This window comes from Acanthaster planci, linkage group LG02 (assembly GCF_054643075.1).
Source record: "Acanthaster planci isolate LZ-2023a linkage group LG02, COTS_SCS, whole genome shotgun sequence".
NCBI classification, from domain to species: Eukaryota; Metazoa; Echinodermata; class Asteroidea; order Valvatida; family Acanthasteridae; genus Acanthaster; species Acanthaster planci.
In genome coordinates, this window is record NC_141778.1 from 7,033,705 (window position 1) to 7,055,646 (window position 21,942).

Genomic DNA, 21,942 nt, shown 5'->3' on the forward strand with positions numbered 1-21,942 from the left:
TTTTCAAACTTTTCGTAAGCAACCTCACCACATTAAACCTAGCCAAGGTAACATGAATCTTATAAATAGTATTCATAATTCCCACACTAGTAAACATGAATATAGAAATATATATTTCAGCAATCTATTCCAATAAATAACTAGTGAAAACACTGAATAATAGTCAAGATGTTCACTGCTCTACGAAAGATGTCCACTGTACTGCAAATTAAAGGAAGAAAAGCCTGTAAAGACCACCGATTTCTTTAAAATAAATGGGAATTGCTCTCCATTGCACATTTAAACAGACTGATGCTAGTGAGTGCTTCGCTTCCTCCTCAAGAAAAATCCCCACTGCTCACATTCAAGCCTATGCTTCGCTGTATACTTTTAAAAATTACACCTTTAATCATTTTTTCCATATAACTGAAAAGGTCCCCTTACCAAGGCTGTGAGAGTGATTACAATGTTTACAATGTTAATGTTAATATTCTACACTATCTGCTTCATAAGCCTTTTGAGACTACCCAGCTAGAAGCAATAACATACTGACTGTAATTCTAAATTAACCATATTTTAAACGTACATTATTGTACAATTACATTTCACATAAAGTTAAGACACCCCCCCTTGTAGAATGAAATGTTTTGGTCTTTTTCAAATTATTAAAGTCTTCAGTGATACCGATATTTTTAATCTTATGCAAATTTTTTCATCTTTGCTTGACCAAAAGTTACATTTTTTTAAGTTGCATATGTTAATGAATCCATTAAATCATGTTGCAGATGCTAACACTGTCAAGATCATTTAGCATTTTGTGTACCTCGTTAGAATAATCTCTTTTACACTTTATCAAGACATTTTTGAAACCAAAATTCCAGTATATTGGTGACTGCTCTCAATTTGTTTTTAGTTAACATATATTTTATCTCTTTGATCTTATTAGGACACAATGAGGTATCGACATCTTGTCGCCTTGGCAACTTTAATCGCGTGCCTCATGAAATTGCCAGATGTGAGGCAGCTAGATGAGGTTGGCGTGAGAAACCCCAACTGCATATGGGCCCAAATCGCAAAAGCCTTACATCTGAAAAATACGATAAGAAATAGGAGATGGCTGTATGATGAATGGCGCAAAAACAGACATGGCCTACGACACACTGTTCTGCAACAGAGACAACACTTTGCTGACGAGACATGTAGTCTTAATCAAACATCAGTGCAACCTCAAAATCAAAGTTTGCAGGAAGATGCGACTGTTTCCTCTCCATCCTTCAATCAGTCCAATGATGAGGTTGCTGATCATGCCTTCCCGAATAATGTACCTCTAGAAACATTACATCCTCTTGGCCAAAGTATACCTCCACGTAAAACCTCTACTACCCTTTCTCTCATTAACTGTAGAGGTTGGAGTCCTGTAGGTTTCCACGGTAACTCTCCATCCTTCAACCGTTCCAATGATGAAGCCACTGAAGTTGTCTTCTCCGGCACTGTCCGCAAAGAAACATGTTCTCTTCCCAGCATTGGTACTCATCATGATGCAATGTTCTGCTCAGTCTTCAGAGTATCTTCAGACAGTGCAGACAATCAGAGCCTTCACTACATTTGCCAGAGGCCAAATGATGGGAGACCCTATGTATACAGTGCGATAAATGCCATTAGTATTATTAAAACGTGACGCAGCTACGCAACTTTTCGTGAAATCGAAAGTGTATCGAGTACCTACGGCATAAATTTGTGCCGCAAGGGTTACGCACGGCTCAAAGTTACACCACGTTTCGTGAAATCGGCTGCTGGCAGGACTTTTCCCAGGAACACTTTGCAGCAATGCACTCTTGACTGTTTCATGTATCCAACTTTCTCTATAATACCATTAGCAATAAGCAACCGCATGCAGTGCGTGTTGGTTTGGTATTTTTTAAGCGTCTGAAATACACCGAGCAGGTATAATGATGATGCTGTTTCGCCAACAATTCTGTAAGGTCTGACGGGGGTATTTGGGCACCAAGGTCATCAAAATCAATGTCAGTGCGACAGTTTGGCATAGCAGCTCAGACCAAGCTGGGTTGGGTTGAATACTTCGTCATTGGTACTTTGTTTAATGATCGCAACGTCATCGATTTTCAGTCTCATAATGCGGAAGAGAAGTAGTCGGAAACATTCATGGTTTGAAGACGTCTTTCCTTCAACAAATTTTGGTTTGAAAAGACGAGGAATTATTATGCTATTAAAGCCTGCTGAATTCAATATTAATAAGCTGGCTTTTTACAGACAAAAGTCTCCTGGTTCCAGCAGTGGATGTCAATCATGGATCCGTCTTCTGACCACATTTGGACGCAGTGCTCGTTTGCTCGATTTGGTTCACCCGGACTCCAGTTAACGAAGCCCGAGGGACTCCCATCGGTCCAAGCAGTAGCGAAGGAATTGTTCATGGTCAATCCAATCCAGAATAGAGAGCCTATTCCAGCCGATTTGGCATAGCGAGCAATGAAGAGGCTTTCCTTGGCATTGGCCACTGATGTTAAATGAGCAGATCTTCCTGGTTTTGAAAAAGCCCGGCAAAACTTCTCGGCATAAGCGAATGTTTTTCGCTCATTGACGCTTAGGTAGCAGAAGTTGTTATAGGCTAGCCAGGGCGGTTGGCACGTGACATTCTTCCAGTTCAAATTACACCTGCACTCTACGAATGGTATTCCTATCTGCAAGAACATGTAAAAAGAGAACACACAAAGTTTGATTTTGGCCATGTCGTCTCAAAATGTGCAACTCTGTTTTTCCTTTTGTTTACTTCCTTTTGGTAACATCTGCAATTCTTGAGCAATACTCTCAGAATGCCATTAGCCAATCGTGAAGAGTTGCTTTTTGTACATCCAATTAAAGTACCCGGTAACTGCTTTTCCAACCGCACAGAACTGGGGATCTCTGAACTGTTGTAATGTATGACCGTTGCGCATTATTTTCATCCGAGCGCTGTGTTCAAAATCACTGATCTGCCCGCCTATGTGGGTCAAAGCCGGAATAAGTTACCGAATAAATTATGGGCCTTTTCTCTCAGCACTCTGCGCTTTTTATGTCGTACGTTTTGCCGTCGTAGCTAGGCAATTAAGGCCGTGTGCAAATTACGTACCTGCTGCATACAAGTTCATGGATAGTGATTATAGGTCCATAGAATCGTGTGTAATATTAAGCTTTTGTCAGGTAATTAGAACACGCCCCAATTACTGCAGTATGAATTTCAATAATGCTGTTTCCGAAACTGCGCAGTACTGTGGGTCAGAGCCGGTGAGATAAATGACCACTATATGCGCATTTTCCTGTGTCGTGCATGCGCTTTAACCCATAATCCGCGCTTTTCCGCCTTTCAGTCAACTACTTGTATAATGACAAGGAATCCCAGCGCAGTGATGTCGGATATTGATCGTCATAAAAAAAGGTCAACCGTGATCGGCTCGCTGGGTTTTTTTTTTTTTTGGTTTTTTGTTGGGTTTTTTTTTTTGGGTTTTTTTTTCGTAAAACTGGCATCTGCATTACACGTTTTGTTATCTTTGGAAAGAGCTCTGGCGTATGGTAATCAATTATACCAACAACTTCTTTCATGCTACTCCGCTTCGCTCATACGCATAAGAAACAGTTTTAGTTTTACATAACGTCAGAATGAAGGAACAGACTCAAGGAAATTGCATTTCCAGAGTTTATTATACACGATGGGGAGTGGTCTTGCACTTGCATGCAAATAATGTCCATTTCTTTTCTCCCCCTTTCTCTCTTTAAAGGAACCATAAAATAGAAATACCTTTATAAATTTTACAAAAAACCTTGAAATTGCATCTCTGGGTTTCAATTAACCTTATTTCAATTTTTTGTTATGCAATTTTAACCCATATTTGATGCTTTATTAGTTTTTACGCTGATGTATATTTGCATATTGATGAGCAGAACTATGACGTCCTCCAAGGCACTGAATCTCAATGTTGCGCTGATTTGTGCGCGGAAAATTTCTTGATTTTTTAAGCACTGCTACGGCTGATTTTATTTTCTTAAGCAATTTATTGCTATGGAAGTGTTTGGCAATAATCCAGCAAAAATCCTTTTCCCAGAAATTTTCCCAGATTGCAGATTTGGAGTTCATAATTTCAACATAAAAACATGCAACCTGATGAACCATGTCTTCCTGGATTTACATCAAAGCAAAAGCGTGCTCACTTGGCCAGAAATGCTCGGTCAATGTTTAATATTTGGAAAAGTGCACCGTTCAGTTCACGCAAAAAGATGTCAAACAGTCTTCATACATGGAGAGTACATAGATGCACAAAAGGTAATTATATTAAGAAAAATTCATTTCCTGGACCCTTTAACAATTACACCGGTACCGCAAAATAAAAGGAATTCAAATCTCTTGCCACCTAGGCCACAAACCTATCTAACATGGGCAGGGTCAACACTGGGACATCTGCCCTCACCATAGGATGTACATCGAAAACGGAATATCAAATTTCTGTTTAAGACAACTTGAAGTCAGGAGCACTGATTGTTATACGATAGTACAAAGAAAAAACATAACATTTACTCAAAATCCAACACAGCAAGAAAGAATTACAAACTATACGATTATTACATCATAATGGTCTTTGCAACGAACATCTTCTACATCTCTTTTTACATATTGGGTTTTTGCTGCTGTCGCTTTCCAACGACCATGTTGAAGTATTAAGTCTTCAGAAACCCCTTTATTGGCCAGATGAGAGGCTCCCCCGATCGGAGACTATGCAGCCCGTGGTTATTCACAAATGAAAAGGGACAGAAGTCTTACGATTCAAAAAAAGTAAATTATTCATTAAAAAAACAGGATTGTTCGTCTCTTAAATCTTACTAAATCGTGGCTGGAGATGCTCCTTGACGTGGAAGCTATTGTAGCGGTAATAACGTATTATTGTGTGCGTTTTTGCAACTGGTTTGTTCATCAACAATCTGCCGGTGCGCAGTCCTTACGACCGAATATTCGATCGAATTGAAAGTTGAATATTCGAATAGCGAATTTATATTCGAATTGACTCAGCCCTTGAAAATATCTGAGCATTTAATTTGAAAATATTTCAAAATGTTCAGACTAGTCTCACAGGGTTTGCCCACAGGGTGTCAAATTCAAGTGACGTCCGTGTATGGAACTCTTTTCCTTCCTTTGAAATAGCCTGAGGCTGAAGATACAACCGACTGCGTGTCGTGAATAAAGCCTATTTTTTCATCACTTGAATTTCGGATCATCTGTCACCATCAATGCGAGACCCAATCTTTCTGATATTAATCAAAGAGGGCTTGCAACCAAAGACCAATGATTTGGAAAATGTTGTTCAATTTACCTTAAAATCCCGGTTTCCTATTTTCCCCAGGGCACCCTATTAATTTGATTGAAAAAGTAGAATTCTTGAGTGAAGTTATTTATGGGTCTAGACTGGATTCAAAACCTATAGCCTTACGCATAACAAATTCCTTTTTAATAACTCCGTGCTGAACTGAAGGGTTGCGTTTTGGCAGTCAAAACCAAGAATACGGGCGATTCACAATAGTGCGCCTACAAGAGTGCAACGCGCTAGCCAATCATAATGCTCGAAATCTGTCGATCCGCGTTTGGGGAGGGTCGACAGGTTTCGCCCATTGTGATTGGCCAACGCGTTGCAAACTTTTGGAGGCGCATCGCTCGTATTGGTCCAGTTCGACTTAATTTGGAACCCTATCTAGTATGCGTACTCAAGCAATGACCTAGCCTTTGATCAAGGCGCCTGCGGCGAAATGGATAGTCAATACCACATAACGAACCGCAAGCCCGAAATTAACCATGCATGCGCATGCAGTAGCCGAGCTGTGTATGTCGTGGACAGTGCGTGCGGTCGTCGTGTAGTCTTTTTTCGTGCGTTGGTTTGGTGCTTAAACTAGTCTCCTCCAGCTCCTCGCTCTTGAGCGACTATCCATTTCGCCGCGGGCGCCTTGATGAAAGGCTAGCAATGACCAAGAGAAACAACGGGCCTCAACTTAAGGGTGCACTGAACCAATTCAAGCTCCATTGAAAACAGTGTAAAATCAACCAAGTTTGAAGCCCCATGGCAGGCAACTGAAGTCCCTGAGGCCTCTCAAACAAAAAACAATGTGTTGTTCGGTCCTTTAGGTTTCATTCGATTTTCAATTTTTAGTAGGTTAACCAATGAATTTTTTAATTATCCGCCCAAAACAAACTCACCCCCAAAAAAGTCAATGTTTCCAAGTCTTCTCAGCGGCCATTTTTCAAATGACATCCCTCACCTTCCGGGGGCTCTTCTGACTAATTTTCAATCCCATTTTTGTCTGCTTTGCCCCCAGATGGGTGCCCCTGAATCTACAGAGATGATCCTGGGCCATACTGACACAATCCCACCATTTCTTGGCCCAAACAGACCCCTCTTTTCGAAACAATCTCTGGGGGGGAATTTTCCTCGAATTGGGACACTGCACCCTTAATCGAATGCTGCTCAGAATACAACGACTGGTGGCGCTATTTGAAACTTGGCGCGGCGCCAGCGCAGCGCGCAACGTGTCACTAGTAGTACAGCACGCTAGTAGTACGTATATAGTGACATGTTACGCATCATTAAAATCTTTGGGCCGGAACAAAGCTTAAGACTAATAGAGCCAGCGCTCTGTCTCTTGCAATCCTTGACCTTGCAAGTAAGTAGGAGTGGGCCTGCATGTGTAGGTTTCTGAATGCTGTACGTGCATGGAGTATCTCCAGCCACGATTTGGCAAGATTTAAGGGACAAACGATCCCGTTGAGGGTTTCTTTTCCTTTTAAAGTTTTAGGCCTAATGAGGCCGAATAATTAATTCTTTTGCTTTTGTCCCTTTTCATTTGAATCTGCGTGAAACAAGCCGCCATAGTGCAGTGTTTCTCATTTAAAACAAAAGACAATTCTCCCTTTTCATAAATTTTGCATATATTCAAATACGTAAAATAATATTCGAATATTGAAAAATCGATCAAATATTCAGATATTCGGCACAGCACAGCCCTGATATTTTCCCCACTAAATTTGAGTGTTACTGTTAGGCCGATTGCTTTCTGATGGAAGAATTAAATCATTCACCGCTTCGAGGAGAAATGAGCCAGTTCGCTATTTCAAAAAAGGAAAGTCAGGAATGATGCACACTCGTGAGTCTGCATTGGGCCATGTAGGGCAGACTTCACTTGTGCATTCATTTTGGGCATGTGCTGTTGGAATACCAATTCACTTTTGAGAGATGCCTTCGTATGGAAGTCTTCCCCAAAGGAAGGTGTGTTTAACAACTGTGTTCAGTTTTTCAAACAGTCAGGATTGAGTTTTTAAAAGGACGTGAAAATTGGTTCTGTTTTAGGTACCCTCCCTGTCATAAGTTGAGATGGATACATGGGGTTAGGGAACCCTAAAAGGACAGGTTTGTTATGTTGAGACACTCTGCTGAGCAGCCGTACCAGGCACATGTACCTTGACCTCAGTCCAGTCTCTTTTTTTTCAGTCAGGTTGTTTGGACACAAGATTGACACTTCTTCACCTAAAGACGTCGTGATTGATGACCTGTATCAGTGTATGTCAGAATTGAACACAAACTTGGGCATCAGTTGATCGCTATTCAGTAGTGGGGAATCCAACCTTGAATAAAACTAATGCAAGCGTGAAGCACAAAGCCCTCATGGCGTGGGGTCTGGGGGCTTCTGAAAGGCTGAAAAAAAAAACTGTGGAGAGGACAAATGATATGATATCCCCACACTTTTGAAAGTGGGACGGAGGGCATGACACATGGCCCCCCCCAGTCCCCCACCAGTTGACAAGAACAGAACCGTACATGTATGTGGACTTGACACTGATGCTTCCAGATTGGACAGTTCAATACGGGCGATTCACAATAGTGCGCCTCCAAGGCTTTGCAACGCGTTAACCAATCACAGTGCTTGAAATCTGTCAACCCTTTCCAAACGCGCATTGTTTCGACAGATTTCGCACACTGTGATTGGTCAATGCGTTACAAACTCTTGGAGGCGCACTACATGTATTGTGAATGGCCCGTATTGGCAAAAATATTTTGTTGCCTGTGTGAAAATGTAAGCTGATGAGATTGAAAATATACTTTTTAAAACAGATCTCTGGAAATAAGCCTAAAATTTTGCAACAGAGCCCACCGATTCTCGTAAACAGCCAGTTTTTAGATCATCAGTCAGATTGATGTTAAATCAGTTATGCATGACCTTAACATTATCTTGTTGGTATCAAGTGAAATAGGACAATATGAACTTTTGAACCTGTTCATTAGCTACTGTGCAGTTCACCCCCAAAGCGCAGTGTCTTTTTTCAAAACACCTGCATTTCTTGTATTTTGCAAATGTTCCGATTAAACAGACAAAAGAGCAGAGCAAGTTGAGACATGGCGGATTGTGAGAGAGCAGATCTGTCAGGTATGACAGTGGGCTTTGTAGGCGGAGGTAATATGGCGCAGTCCGTCATCAAGGGGCTACTGAAGGAAGGTAAGTGGTGGCAATCAATGGGGCCACGAAAAACATTTCACAGCTAAGCATGCCTCAATACTACCCTCCCCCTCGCAAGATCCTTCAAACTCCAGGAGGATTTTTGTAGATCTTGAAGGTATGAGAGAGAAGTACGTACATGTGAGGCTCAGCTGTTCAAGGAGAAGGCATTACCGTTGTGGCACCACACCCATGCACGTGTTAATTAAACTTGACATGCGCCCATATTTTGGTCAAATAGGTATGGAGTACCGAAGTGTGATATCATTTTGAACCAGAAAATGGACAACAAATGGAGTACGCAAGCATGTTGGTTCACAAACTGGTCCTGGTGCTAATGTGTTTTACACACATAATCATGCCCATGTGTATTCACTTCAGTACCCTGTTGAACACACGTTAACTTCCTGCAAGCCAGCATGGAACCACCACATAAGAATTTAACTCTGCGCGCCGGTTCTTGCACTCGGCAGCCATTTTCACAATTTCAAGTTTTGACACACAGGTTTTTCCACAAGTGTAGTCAAGCCCCAGCTTCCCAAGCAAAAGTTATTTTTTTTTTAGAAATAATGTGAACTGTCAAAAAGTGCCATGGATACTTTTCCTTGTTTATAATTTTCCAGAGTGTGTCTTGTGTTTTCCTTGCCGTCACAGATCTTGTAAAACCAGAACAGTTCCTCATCAGTGCACCAAGCGACAAGAATCTCAACAAGTGTAAGGTAATTCTGTTAAGAATGTGGGTTGGTTCTGGCTAATGCACTAGAGGGCTGTAACTGAGATATACAAGTTCATGCTGAATTTGACCAAAACATGCGTTGCAGTTAGCCTTCTTTTCAATTTTTGCGTCAATAGCTTTAAAGGTACTTCAGTGCCTTTTCGGTTTTTCTGCTAATGGATATTTCCATATTCATTGGCACATCTGTGATGTCATTTCCTGGGAGAAAACCTCATTGCTGCATTGAAGTTGTATTGAAAAATGCTGCTCTTTTGTTCCTCATGTTCGGCGATTCATCATTGCACGAGTACATCCTGGCACGAAGTCAGTAAGCAATTCTCTCCCGAAAATATTTTCAGTGAGTAGAGTTTGCGTTTACAATTAGAACAGAAACCCCACAAACTGAGCAGTGCCTTCCCTGATCATTTGACCTCACAGCAACAGTGCCCACTTTTGTCCAGCAATTTTAAAGTAAAAGAAAAAAACCCAAACGGATGTAGCTTTCATATATTTAAGAAGGGTGCAAAGTTGCACTGAAAGAATGTCTAAGAAAACTTCATTGCCCGGACTCTTTTTTAAACACTTGCTGCCGGGTGCTTTTAAAAATGCAGTGCACACATACGGGCAGTTTTCAAGATTTTCAGTTTTCAATATTCTTCAAAAAGTCATCATTTCATTTAATGGACATTTACACCCACACGAATGACTGTTGCCTACACTAAGCTGACAGGTAACCTTCCTTGACTCCTGGGTATGTCAGCCAGGCATGTCGCCCTTTAAAGAGAGCCTAGAATGGTGAGGTGTTACGTAATTTCCTTTGCCCCCAGTGGATGCGAGTGGTGTCTTTTCAAACGTGGCTGGATTAGCATGCAGCGGTACTGTGTCGCTCATCAATGGGGCCCTCAAGCACTTTTGTCTACGGTGCTAATCCACAGGCGTGCTATGCCCAAAACAGTGGTATACTGTTTAAAAACAGTGACGGATTACCTTCGAAAAAAGCAAGCCGAAAAATGATGGCAATTCCCAACGCCAAGTCTTTTGTTACACGGACCAGCTCTTTTGCCCCATTTTGGGCACCCTGGCTCTGAGTATAAACCCATGGTGCTCGAAACAAGGTTCCCCGGCAGCAAGTGGTTAAGAGCTTTTGGAAATTGCCAACAGGATGTATGGTTTTTCCCAACAGGCTTTGGGACTTCGTGTCACGCACAGCAATACGGAGGTTGCACGAGAGAGCAACATTGTCTTCTTGGCTTGCAAGCCCTATCACATGGTTGATGTCATGGCAGAGATTGAGTCGTCGATGGCAACAGACAGGCTCGTTGTGCCGATAAGTGTCGGGACACCAGTAGAAATGTTTGAAAAGGTATTCAAAAAGACCTCAGAGGTACCAACTGATTTAAATCGTTTCCTTGTTTCACGATATTTTTATTTTATGGACTCTATATGTAGCCTTATAATCATCATTGTTACATAGATATATGCAATATAACCAATGAGTCTGCATTTCATAGTATTGGAACATCTTTCTACAGTAACTCAGCTGCATTACACATCATGTGGGCCAATTTCCATATAAGAAGACTTTTGTACTGTTTTTGTGAGACAACTACCATTGATATGGTTAGAGGGTGTTTTACTCTGTAAAATTGATTAACAATATCTTTGTAAAAAGCAAAATACAGTGTACAAATTTTTGACTTTTTAATTTTACATTTTACATAATACTTAACAAAAACGTGTTAACTTACAATGTACTTTACAAATGGCAAGAAGAAGTGGAATATTTGAAACTGTTACAGTGCCTAACTTGTCAGCTGCTAACTCTAAACAAATGCATCCGGGTATTTTGGTGCTTTATTGAACTGCTCTCTTGCAGGGACTACCACGTGCGCACGTCATCCGTGTCATGCCCAGCCTGCCCAACGAAGTGTCAGCTGGCATCGCTGCATACACCTCGTCCAGCAAAGCCACAACGCATGACAAAGCCATCGTTGAGGCCCTCTTCAAGCCCATTGGCTTCTGTGAGGAGGTGAAGGAATCCCTGCTGGATATCACGGCGCAGCTGGGCGGAGCCGCGTGTGCATGGGTGGGTACCCTTGATTCAGTCACTGAAAGGTGGCAGGACAAAAGGGAAAAAGTCCTTAATCCCCCCCAAAGAAAAATAGTTCTGCTTGTGTTTACATGGCCTCTGAAAACTGGGTATGTAGTTAGGAAATTTGTTTTTTCACGTTTTTGTACTGTTTCAGTGCGCAGCTGAGTGTTAACTGGGTAAAAAATAACAAAGGAGGTCAGGTGGCATCTATTTCAAATGAAATCAGCAAGACATTAAACGGTATTAGTTGCATGCCTTAAGAAGTCTTTTGACCGTTGTTCACCACATGCTCTTCTTAAACTTGCAAAGGACCTCAAGTCTCATTTGTACTTTTTAACTTCTCACATCTTTCAGGATTCCTCAGAGCCATGTGATGCATTTTGAAAGATCGAAGTACAGTAATTTGCAAAAGTTTAGGACCACCCACAGGAAATGCATTAACCTGAAGGAAAACCAAACTTAAACCAATCAATCATGGCAACTTATGGTTATTTTGAATGTGTAACCTTGGTACCTTGGTTAAACATTTTTGACTACATTTCCATGATTTGACTGTTAACAGTCTAATATTCAGTGTTCCCGCCTTTATTTCTGATTGCTTAGACTGTTTTTTTTTCCCAAGCTGCCTTACAGACAAAATGTCATATCAGACCTGCCTTTGCAAAAAATTTCATTCAAATGGGTATATAGCACCACAGTGATGTTATGCACCACTGTAAAATCATGTTAAGTAATCATTTGGTGAGACAATGTAATGCAGGTCCAGTGACAGAAATACCAATAAAATTCCAGGTAGTCTTAAACTTTTGCAAATGACTGTAAGCCGTCAGGGTTTAAGAAATACATTGTAAGATTGCCACTTGTAAGCATGTTCGTGTTATGTAGCGAATGTCACTGAGTACATGTATACAAAATGTGTGAGTTTCTGTCTGATTTCCTCCAGCATGCCATAATTATTGAGGCTCTAGCAGATGGTGCTGTCAAGATGGGAATGCCCCGAGACCTAGCCAACAAACTAGCCCCCCAGTCAATGATGGTGAGATCATTAATGAATTGGGTGGGGGAAGGAGTAAAATAAGGCCAGTACTCCACCCCACCCCCCACAAAGGCAACTTTTTAAAAATTTCATTGGGACCATTTTTGGGGACTATTTCACCTCCCGTTTCCCCCAAATTGTTGAAGAAGCCAAACATTTAGCCTGAGAAGGCAGATTAAAATATAAGTGTTCAGTTTTTGTTTTCCCCCAATTTCTTTTTTGCAAATGAGCCGCTACAAAAGCATTTGTATTTGTTCAACATGTGACTGGTCTTGTGATAGGACTTGTGCCTGGACTTACGGATGCTAGATTTGTCAATGGACGTGTGATGGGCTCAACTACAACGCTGTCCATCCTTTGGTCATTTTAGCAGGCAAAAGAGACTAAAACAGTAGAACTGGTAAAGGGCTCACAGTGGCCAGCAAAAATTAAAAGTCAAAAATTAAAAAAAGGAACTGGTTGGTGAAATGCGAGGAATAAAATGCAGCTTTCAAGAAAACATGAATTTTTGAGTGCTATCATTTTATTACAGTTTTTTCATTTTGGCAAAGGTGACAAATATTGCCTTATGTAAAAAACATGCTCTGAACGAATGATATTTTACAGAGGCATGATCACTAAAGAATAGAGGACTTGCTAAAGATCTGTTAACCTTTTATGCCTTTTTTTGTGACTGACAATCAGTAACTAGTGGTGCAGCAAAAATAGTCATGCGCATTGCTCTCAGATCAAATCACCTGAACGGTCCACAGTTACCTTTCTGCTATCTTGAAATCACTACATGATGTATGAGCGTGCTCCTGGCCTAATAGTATGTTCTTGCTCAGCCACTGGTCACACCCTCACTGACTGGCTGCACAGGAGCGTACTCCTGCATGTGGATATGGGTAGTAACCGGCTCGAACGCAGCCAAAAGGTGTTCCACTCTTACAGTAGAGTGTTTCAATGTTCCGTGTATATTCTGTCACTTTCGTATGGTTCTTTTGTATCCAAAATGTACTTTTTCCCCCCCCAGGGTGCCGCAAAGCTGATTATGGCTAAGGGGATCCATCCAGCCCAAGTGAAAGACAATGTCACGTCACCCGGGGGGACAACGATACGAGGCGTCCACATCATGGAGCAGCGCGGCGTGCGAGGGGCCATCATGGATGCAATGGAGGGCGCTGTGCTGTACGCTCGAGAAATTGCCAAATTGTGATGGAAACGAGTTGCCTCTGTAGAACTGTCTGAAGTCAATTTGGCACACAAGGTCAATCCGCTAAGCCGAGACCACTGCAGAGCCAAATTTTATGTTGAGCAAAAATGAGCAGAGAGCCAATCTAAAGTAATGTCCTTTGAATGGATTTTGGCTGTTAATTGGCATTTTTTAGCAAATAGTTTCTGTGCTTTGTGTTTCTATGCTTTCTCACAAAACTGGTTCAGAGGAGCAACCGAATCATTTTCCTTCTCAATGTGCACAAATTGATAGAAGTGCATGTTGGGCCTTTTTCTTAGAGCTCTCAAGCACACAAATGTGCTACAAGTAGAAAACATGCTCAGCAGAAAGAGGTTACCAGCCAAAGAGCATGTGACACATGCAACTTTACACTGGTTCCCAACTCTCTGCAGAGCATGTAAAGTTGCTAAGCAAAGTAGGCTCTGCAAATTATAGGCACATAATTTTAGAAGTGCTCGAGTGTCCGTCAGAAGCACTGCAATATGCGAAGCCGACAATTATGGACAAAATCAATACTCAGATTATTCAAATGAATGCTGCATAGACAAGTAAAAGTTACTTGGCATTCGCAAATTATTAATTTGAAAATATAAGCCACTGAGATGACCGTATTTATGGAGTCCTTTTCCTTTACATAAAAATGCAGTGTGCTACTGTATACATGTAAATACACAAATATTTTTCCCACTATGCAGTACTCATTTTGGCGGACCTTTATTAACCAACCACATAAATAGGACCACAGAAGTGAATGCAGCTTCAGACTGTGGGATTTATTTCCAATTGAACTTGACTTGCAAAACCAAGTTATCTTTGTCTGACCATGGTGCCCCTATTGCACCATCAATTACATTTATTTTGTTAGGCAGTAGGCAAAGGTATGCCGTCACCACTAGCTGACATGAATCGCACACAACATGCACAATCAGTAGCATTTAAATTAGGTTTATTTATACAAATAATTGTTCCCAGTAAACTGTTGTTTGTATCAGTGTTCAGACCATTTAAATCAATGGTTCTACGCTTGTCACATTGCAATGTTTTTTTAAGAGAAAAGTGATTTTGATATGCCAAACAAAACCAAATGCCAAATAAACTAATAATAATAGTACTAATAATAATTCAGGCATTTAAAAAAAGTATTCTTACACAAACTGGTATCTCTACCCTTTACACAAGAAATAATGTAAAACAGAATGGTAAATTGAAATTAAAAAAAATTATACTGGAACACACTCCATGACTTTTTCAGCCTTGAAGTATCGTCCCCACTACTTCCTCTGTACTGTACTTTTTGTTCTGGTTGATTTGTGACTTCCAACTAATCCATCATTTAAAAGTGAAACTTAAGTGTCCAGTGCCTTCGTTACATGACGTTTTTGTAACTATACATGTACAAAGTCTTCTTCACTTTGTACTTGACTGAAGTAATTTTCAAACTTCTTTCAAAAGGCTTTGGGTCTAGAACTACTCTTGTGCTGTTCAGCCAAGATTTGCAGGCTATTAATGTAGATTTGTAAGCTGCCCTTCATAATGGTTATCAGTAAGTAGTGAAGTCGGTATTATTTTTTTAAGTATTTCTTACCACAAGCTTACTGTCTTCATAAAATGGGTAACGCATAATGAAACTTAGCATTTGAAGATAAAATCTCACCAAACACAAAAACAATACCAAAATGTGGATGGGAGCTTTTTTTTCATCTTCCTGAATTCCCTACAAAGGAACACATTCATTGTAATTTTGTTGGAACCACAAATTCCGTCCAAAATCCCATGGTTCAAAAAGAGGGATGTGGGTGCATCTGGGCGTTAGGAAGGTAGGAAATAAACCTTCTGCAAGGTAACCCTAATTAAAGTCCATGTATTAGTTTGATGCCACCAGGCCCACTTTCAAGTTGAGTTAGAGGCTTTCACACAAATCTTGCATTCTGTAAATCAGTACGGATCCTCAACATTTTTCACCTACATGATGACATTTTCATCACAATAGAGCATTGGCTGTGCCCCTCTGAACAGAGCTCAGTTTACTTTTCCTAAGGCAAATAACAAAAATGACTATTTGTTTGGCGGGATCCAGTTGCAAATACCGACTCCATTTCTTCCTTGCGAGAGCTCCTGAGGATCCACGTCGATGCAAATATTTCATGCCAATACTTTAAACATATGACGCCAGATTAGTGCTAGCTGCTATTTTCCAGTGACTGCAAGTAGTCCCTTGCAAGTACTTTCTTGGGTAGTACATCTGTGAAGACAATGGTAAACAAAGACGGTAAAATCCTAAAATTAAACGAGCTTCACAAAATTGAAGTTTGATTGGGATTCTGCCGAGCAGTATTGTGGCACGGAGGGATTACGTGAGATTGCGCTGACCAAGCCTTCACAGTTCAAAGCATGGTGTCTCGTGAACACATCCATGGCTGGTGACCCGATGTAGGTAGCAACACTACAGGAATAATATCGACTGTAGGGCGGGTGTCATTTTAAGATGGCAGGGAGGGCACGTAATCCCTCTGTGCCGTAATACGGCTCGGCAGAATCCCAATCAAACTTCACTTCTGTGATTGGATTCTACCTCGCCTAGTATTACATCACTCCATGATCACGTGAGTTGCTCAAAGATATGTGTGAATGAGACACCCAAGAAAAGCAAAAGAACAGGAGGTGCGTGGTGTACGTCAAACAACTTCACTATCTTATTACATGTTTTCAAATAACAATCACCATTACCATCAAAGGTACTTAAATGAACATGTTTAGTCAGGCATCTTCCAACATGGGTTCTTCTGACTACAAAGCAATTCTTGGTAAACTGTGTGATCTAAGCAAGTAACCTAAGAAAGTACTAAAACTGTACTGTTGACTTTACAAATTATACATGTACTTAACTCCACTTCAACAAAATGAAGTAAAACTTTCCTCCAAAACTTTCCATCAATAGGTCTACTGACCCTAAGCAACAATGATTGCTCATCACTGCGACATATCCAGCAGCACATTAGCAAACGTGCCGCCGACATCGTGAGGAATTAGTGATTTATTATAAGTAGCAAATGTTGATGCATTTGACCATCCTGCACATTTCATGATGAAGTCAAGAGGCAGTCCACTGAGGTGTGCCGCTGTTGTGGACGATGCCCGTAAGCTATGAGATTTAAAACTCAGCTGTATCAATGCCAGCCTCTTCCAGTGTACACTTTAACCAGTGACTGATAGTGTCTTTGGATGCAGCTCGATGAGGCTTTCGCACTGTCATCGTTTTTGAGTGATGTCACAGTAATTTGTCACAATGACGGCAATCGCATCCACACACTTGCGGGTGATAACAGTTGGATCCCATGTTGTCTTATCAATTTTACCCGTTTTGAGATCCACTAGGGTATCAACAACCTGTAGCAAGGGCACCAAGGATGTCAGTTGAATGCCTTGCAACTTCTGAAGTTTTACATCTTCTCACTTGGAGGCAGTGCGAAGTTGGCTCCAGATCTCCGGGTTCACCTTAATGCAAGCCATTGCATTAATTGATTGCATTTTCGTCTTTGCCATTTTTGTGTCAACCATTTTGGATTTCAGCATAGCATTAATCATTATTGCCAATTGCCTGCCTTGTTTTCATCACTGAAATCTTGCACAATGCCCTCCAAGAAACCTGTGTTGTCTGCATTGTCATATGGCGTGCCTGTTGGGTTTGCTTCGGTGTTGTCGACTTTTGAAAGCAGAAGTTCGTTAAGAACTTGATCAGGATTGCCAGCTGGCAACTCATCTGAAGCCATTGGCGGGACTTGATTTTCATTCCCTGGCCATTCTGGCTCTGTTGGCCGAGTTACAGTGCATGGACGAGGGTTCATGGCACTTGCCAGTTGCTGGAAACCCTCCTGCATTTCTTTGCAGAGCATCTGAATAGACTGTTGTTGCATTGAAATTAATGAAGTGGTTAAGCAAATAGTAACGTGAAAGAGTTTTCATACATTGAAGACGAATACAAAGTTGAAGAAAAATTGTGTCTAAGAAAAATTCATTGTAGCTGCAGTTTAAATGATTCAAAAAATATTACTTGCCTGCTAGAAATTGAAATGCGATGTCCTCATCCACCACCTGAGCCAGGTTACCATACGCCAGGCTGGTCTTGTTTTGGCTTCGGTTGTAAGACTCCTGTGCGATGTGCTGCACAAACAGTTCCTGAGTGGTACACAAAAGAGGCACATGTACAGTGTATGGAGTATGAACAGACCACTGAATTGATGGCGCCATTGAGATGTGATCTTATCATGAATAGACAATACTGTGGCTTTTTTGGATAAGGAAAATGTAAAATCCCCTCAATGAGGGCCTAACCCCACCACTGTGGTCAAGTCTTATCTGCTGATCAGACTATACAACGATCACTCGCCTTGACGGCTGGCCACCCACGCACTCACCGACCACAAAGGAGGATTGTGAAGTTCGAGTTGGAGAACCTATTCCTAAAATTCCCCCTCAATCTCACCCCTCCCTGGGCCCACCTAAGAAGACGACACCATGCTGAATATTTGTAGGATTAATTTTATGAAAGAGAACAGGATTTCTGAGGGAAAATATTGGGTAAGAATTATGACGGTGACAAAAACACGCACTCTAAAAATAAGTATGTCGACAGCGTCCAAGCTCATTTGCTAGAACACTGCTGATTGGTTGCTGAAAAGTTCAAGTAACAAGCCAATCTCTGATGGGTTAAGATGAATGACCATCCTTCACTACCAGTTATCTGCTGTGCACAGTGAATATGCATCAGTGTGAGTGTCGATTAACTCGACTGCACTGCCACTAACTTAACTACACGAGCAAGTCACATTTTCTCCGAATTTACTGAGCTAAATTTACAAAATAGAGACAGCATAGTTAAAAGAACATTGCCTGAACTTTTGGGGAATAACTTGCAAAGGAAAACAAAACAGACAGGTCTGCAACTACAATAAATAGCTACAAAAATAGGAGATCAAGTCTATCAGGTGTTATTTTAGGTCTGTTCCTGTTGGACAGTGTCTTTTGATGACATTTGATTGAAACAACATGTGTAGTTTATGCACTTGTTATTTGCATCTTACTCCCCGTGCATCATGCATCAATCTGATGCACATACATGTACATGCATGTGCACAGTTGCTTGACAGCACCCAAATACAAATGAGCTGTTCAGCACCAGTTCGACATCAATTTATGACAAAAACCAACTTCCTTTTCTTCCTGAAAATCTAAGCTTCCAAATAAATACTATTTTATATTGTTTCATCATCTCCTTATACATGTCTTTTGGGGATTTTTAACAGAAAAATGCACATTTTTTGTTACCTTTTTGCAGTCTTCACAAACCAAAACAAGGCTTGACGATGCTTTAGTTAAATGCCTCGAGTCATACATCAAATGAAAGAGTATATTAAGCTCTACAAGATGATGACATCATCGTTCCAAACTCGGTTGAGTCTCGCGAGATATTAGGCTTAGATGAGACACACGACAACAAACAAAGATGGCCGCACACAGTTGTTGACGTAGTGTAAGTGGCTCCAATCTTACATTGTCATCATACTTTACACCCAAAACTCGACAAAAACGGACATGATAAATGGTACTAACACAAATTTTGGTTCTTTTAAAGTTTACAACACAACTGCTTTTTAAAATATAGAATTTGATGCATGAAAAGGGCAGAAATCAATAATTGAAAATAAACACTTTTACATGCTTCCGGTTCCAGAAATAAAATTTAGAGGTGCCTTTTCACTGGACTCCCAATTTGAAGACTAAAGAAAGTACATGTACATCACTACAAGTACATGCATGGTACATGCATGTAGGCATTGCCCCTCCTCTCCCCTGCTAGATAGTTCGTATGAACCAGGGGACAGGGAAAAATACATGTACGAAACCTCCATGCACATACATGTACATTGTAGGCCTAGCCTACATACATGGGGCCTTAGCTAACAGGAACACAGCCATGACAGCTACAAAATCTGACATGTCTGACAATCAGCATGATCAATGAACATGATGAATATGTCTTTGCCATCGCCCACACTGGCACTGCACAAGTTTCGCTGCGCTGCTCACCTGTACTATACAGGCTGTAGGCTGTACCGTGCTGCACACAACGTGCACAAGACCGGGCCAGCGGTACCGGTATCAATTTTCCTCAAAAACAATTATTATTTCCGCACAGAAATTGGCCATACCGTTGCTTTTGTTATCAAGAACAAAGATTCTTGTCCAATGACTGTAATGTCGGGTGAACTTTTCATGATCGTTCGAATCCTGGCGACGGGCAACAGCGTCAACTTCGTCGATTTGTCCGCCATTTTTTTAAGTCCCTTGTCAAGTGAGAACCTAGTCTTCATCAACGTGATTTTTTGTACAAAAGCCAACGAAAGTACCCTGAAACTGAGCAATGGGTGCCCGACTATCATGAATTCGTAGGATAAATGATAATTCTTAGTTTGCATTTATAATTAAACCAAAAGCATAAGAATATCACATTTTTATTGAGCAGAACTGTAAATTGATTATCATAGAACGTCATGAATTGTTACAAAGCGAGGAGTATTTCAGTTAAAGGCAGCAGAAATACATTTGAAATCACGATGAAGACAGTGCGATGAAGCACCCGCACAACCTCTTTCTCTGACAACGTTTCATTTTACCTTAGATTGGCGTTTTTGTTCGCGCCATGTGCGTAAACGAGGTTACAGGTGACAATGTGTCGATATGTATGGGTGGTCTGAACTGCGCTTGTACTTTTTGCCATTAAAATGTAGGCGTTGCCGTGGACTTCTGCGTCGAAAATCCTTCTAAATGTGATCAAGATGTGTCTAACTTCAAGACCAGTCCCAGTTGCTACGTTCCCAGTATTCTGAAGTTTGTGAGTATCCTTTAATACAAATAATGCCAAACGACAGTAAGCCCTGCCGTGGCCATGACGCCTTGCCCGGGCTGCTGCATTTTGCCATGGTACTGGCACTGATTGGTGACGGTGGTGGCAGTGAATGAAGATGAATCGTCTGATCATGAGTGACACTGATTAATTGTGATTGAAATGATCAGGTGATGTGTGCAATTTTTGACTTGGTTTGACTTTATTCTGTGTTTAAAACTTAAAAAACAGATTTTGTTTAGGCTATCACTGTATCAGTATCCAGGTATGGGATCAGGTCAACTCGGACCCAAACCAACTCGGACCCATTCCAACTCGGACCCATGCCAACTTGGATCCATGTCAACTCGGACCCAATACTAACTCGGACCCACGACCATCTCGGACCCACAACCAACTCGGACCCACCTTGAGTCAACTCGGACCCACTGAGTCTTATGGTTGTATTACACCAAAAACGCGCCCGTAGACCGAAATAGCGCCGACTGTTGAACCTCGCGAAGAGGTTGGCCTTCATTTCTTTCGCTGGAAATTCAAGATTATTTTTTTCCGCTGGAAATTCAAGATTATTGCCAGATTGATCACTTTTCGTTTCAATTTTATGAAGTTTTTTATTCGCCTTTGCCCGAAGATACCCCCCTAATCGTAGTAAAACTATGCACTCATATGAATGTAGCCGCCTGCCTCTATCCAAAATAGGCCCGCATTGTGGGGCTCTTTGTGAAAAAAACTCTGAACCGGAAACTATCAATCCCAAATTCGGGATTTATATAAATAATTCTATGATCCCTCGTGATTATGGCACGTCTTATTGTAAAAAATAAAAAACCGTGGGGATCACAAAATATTAATAATGAGCTTGCGAGCAGACATACAACGCTTCAAAACCGTCTCCAAGTTTAAGCCAATGGGAAATATTCCACATTTTTATTTAAAATGATTTGATTTGTGTTGTTTGAAATTACTAACCTGTTTGCGTTATTTGGACAGTCAATTTAGGCCTGTATGGATGAATTCCTCCATCTGCCTAAATCTTGCCGGTATTCGGGGAGGGGAGGGAATGGGGCAAGGTGGAGGTGTAAGACTTGCCAGGCCAAAAAATGTGAAAAGTGAGGTGAGGGATAACACCATTAGACACTATAAAAGGTCAATGTTTGTGACATTGATGTATATCTGCAGTATCTGTTGTATGTATGCAGTATCTCTTATGTACATCAGAAGGGCCTATCTGTGGCTTCTTATTGCAACAAAAACTTTGGGGGCTGTTTGGTGAAAGTTCATTCGATTTCTGCTGGTGATCTGGAGTGCCAAAAACACTTCGGAGAAAGGGCGTCAATGATTTGGTACTGTCAATCACACTCCAAAAGCTGCTCCCATTGGTTGTCCTAAGCTCCCACTCCCCGATCATAGGGTCTCAAGAATGGAAGGTGACAAAATCAGTCTTTGTGGTCAATCACGTCGGTACCTCGGAAGCTAA

The 21,942-nt window shown here is 41.1% G+C and overlaps 3 protein-coding genes across 8 annotated transcripts in view; 2 read left to right on the top strand and 1 right to left on the bottom strand.

The window, feature by feature from the left end:
• The first annotated feature begins 6,528 nt into the window (after positions 1 to 6,528).
• On the top strand, positions 6,529 to 14,796 carry LOC110986696 (pyrroline-5-carboxylate reductase 3-like). Of its 3 annotated transcripts, XM_022248809.2 has the most exons (8): positions 6,540 to 6,675; positions 7,500 to 7,568; positions 8,378 to 8,502; positions 9,157 to 9,221; positions 10,401 to 10,580; positions 11,094 to 11,303; positions 12,253 to 12,345; positions 13,361 to 14,796. In XM_022248809.2, exons 3-8 carry the CDS (start codon positions 8,403 to 8,405, stop codon positions 13,541 to 13,543), a joined length of 831 nt encoding a protein of 276 aa, XP_022104501.2. In that variant the 5' UTR covers positions 6,540 to 6,675; positions 7,500 to 7,568; positions 8,378 to 8,402; the 3' UTR covers positions 13,544 to 14,796. The 3 variants fall into 3 exon arrangements, with proteins under 3 accessions (XP_022104500.2, XP_022104501.2, XP_022104502.2); XM_022248808.2 differs by lacking the exon at positions 7,500 to 7,568 and having other exon boundaries at positions 6,529 to 6,675; XM_022248810.2 differs by lacking the exons at positions 6,540 to 6,675; positions 7,500 to 7,568 and adding an exon at positions 6,742 to 7,277.
• LOC147799826 (chromatin accessibility complex protein 1-like) lies at positions 14,030 to 20,124 on the bottom strand. The gene is made up of 3 exons (XM_087131214.1): positions 19,771 to 20,124; positions 17,617 to 17,737; positions 14,030 to 15,803 (listed from the first exon to the last, which is right to left on the bottom strand). The coding sequence occupies exons 1-3, from the start codon at positions 20,035 to 20,037 to the stop codon at positions 15,742 to 15,744; spliced, it is 450 nt and encodes a 149-aa protein (XP_086987340.1). The 5' UTR covers positions 20,038 to 20,124; the 3' UTR covers positions 14,030 to 15,741.
• Positions 20,125 to 20,207: 83 nt separating this feature from the next.
• The window catches only part of trappc9 (trafficking protein particle complex 9), a 40,829-nt gene continuing 39,094 nt past the window's right edge, over positions 20,208 to 21,942 (top strand). For all 4 annotated transcript variants that reach the window (XM_087131168.1, XM_087131170.1, XM_087131174.1 and 1 more), the window contains exon 1: positions 20,208 to 20,453. The gene's annotated coding sequence lies outside the window, so the exon portion shown is untranslated. The remainder of the gene's footprint in view (positions 20,454 to 21,942) is intronic.

Excerpts from the sequence above, each read along its gene's own strand:
- LOC110986696 (XM_022248808.2), top strand. The coding sequence starts at position 8,403 with ATGGCGGATTGTGAGAGAGCAGATCTGTCAGGTATGACAGTGGGCTTT. Across the intron at positions 8,503-9,156 it reads CAAGGGGCTACTGAAGGAAG|ATCTTGTAAAACCAGAACAG; the intron begins GTAAGTGGTGGC and ends TTGCCGTCACAG. Across the intron at positions 9,222-10,400 it reads AGAATCTCAACAAGTGTAAG|GCTTTGGGACTTCGTGTCAC; the intron begins GTAATTCTGTTA and ends TTTTCCCAACAG.
- LOC147799826 (XM_087131214.1), bottom strand. The coding sequence starts at position 20,037 with ATGCAAACTAAGAATTATCATTTATCCTACGAATTCATGATAGTCGGG. Across the intron at positions 17,738-19,770 it reads TCTTGATAACAAAAGCAACG|GAACTGTTTGTGCAGCACAT; the intron begins GTATGGCCAATT and ends TGTACCACTCAG. Across the intron at positions 15,804-17,616 it reads CGCATTTCAATTTCTAGCAG|ATGTACTACCCAAGAAAGTA; the intron begins GCAAGTAATATT and ends TTGTCTTCACAG.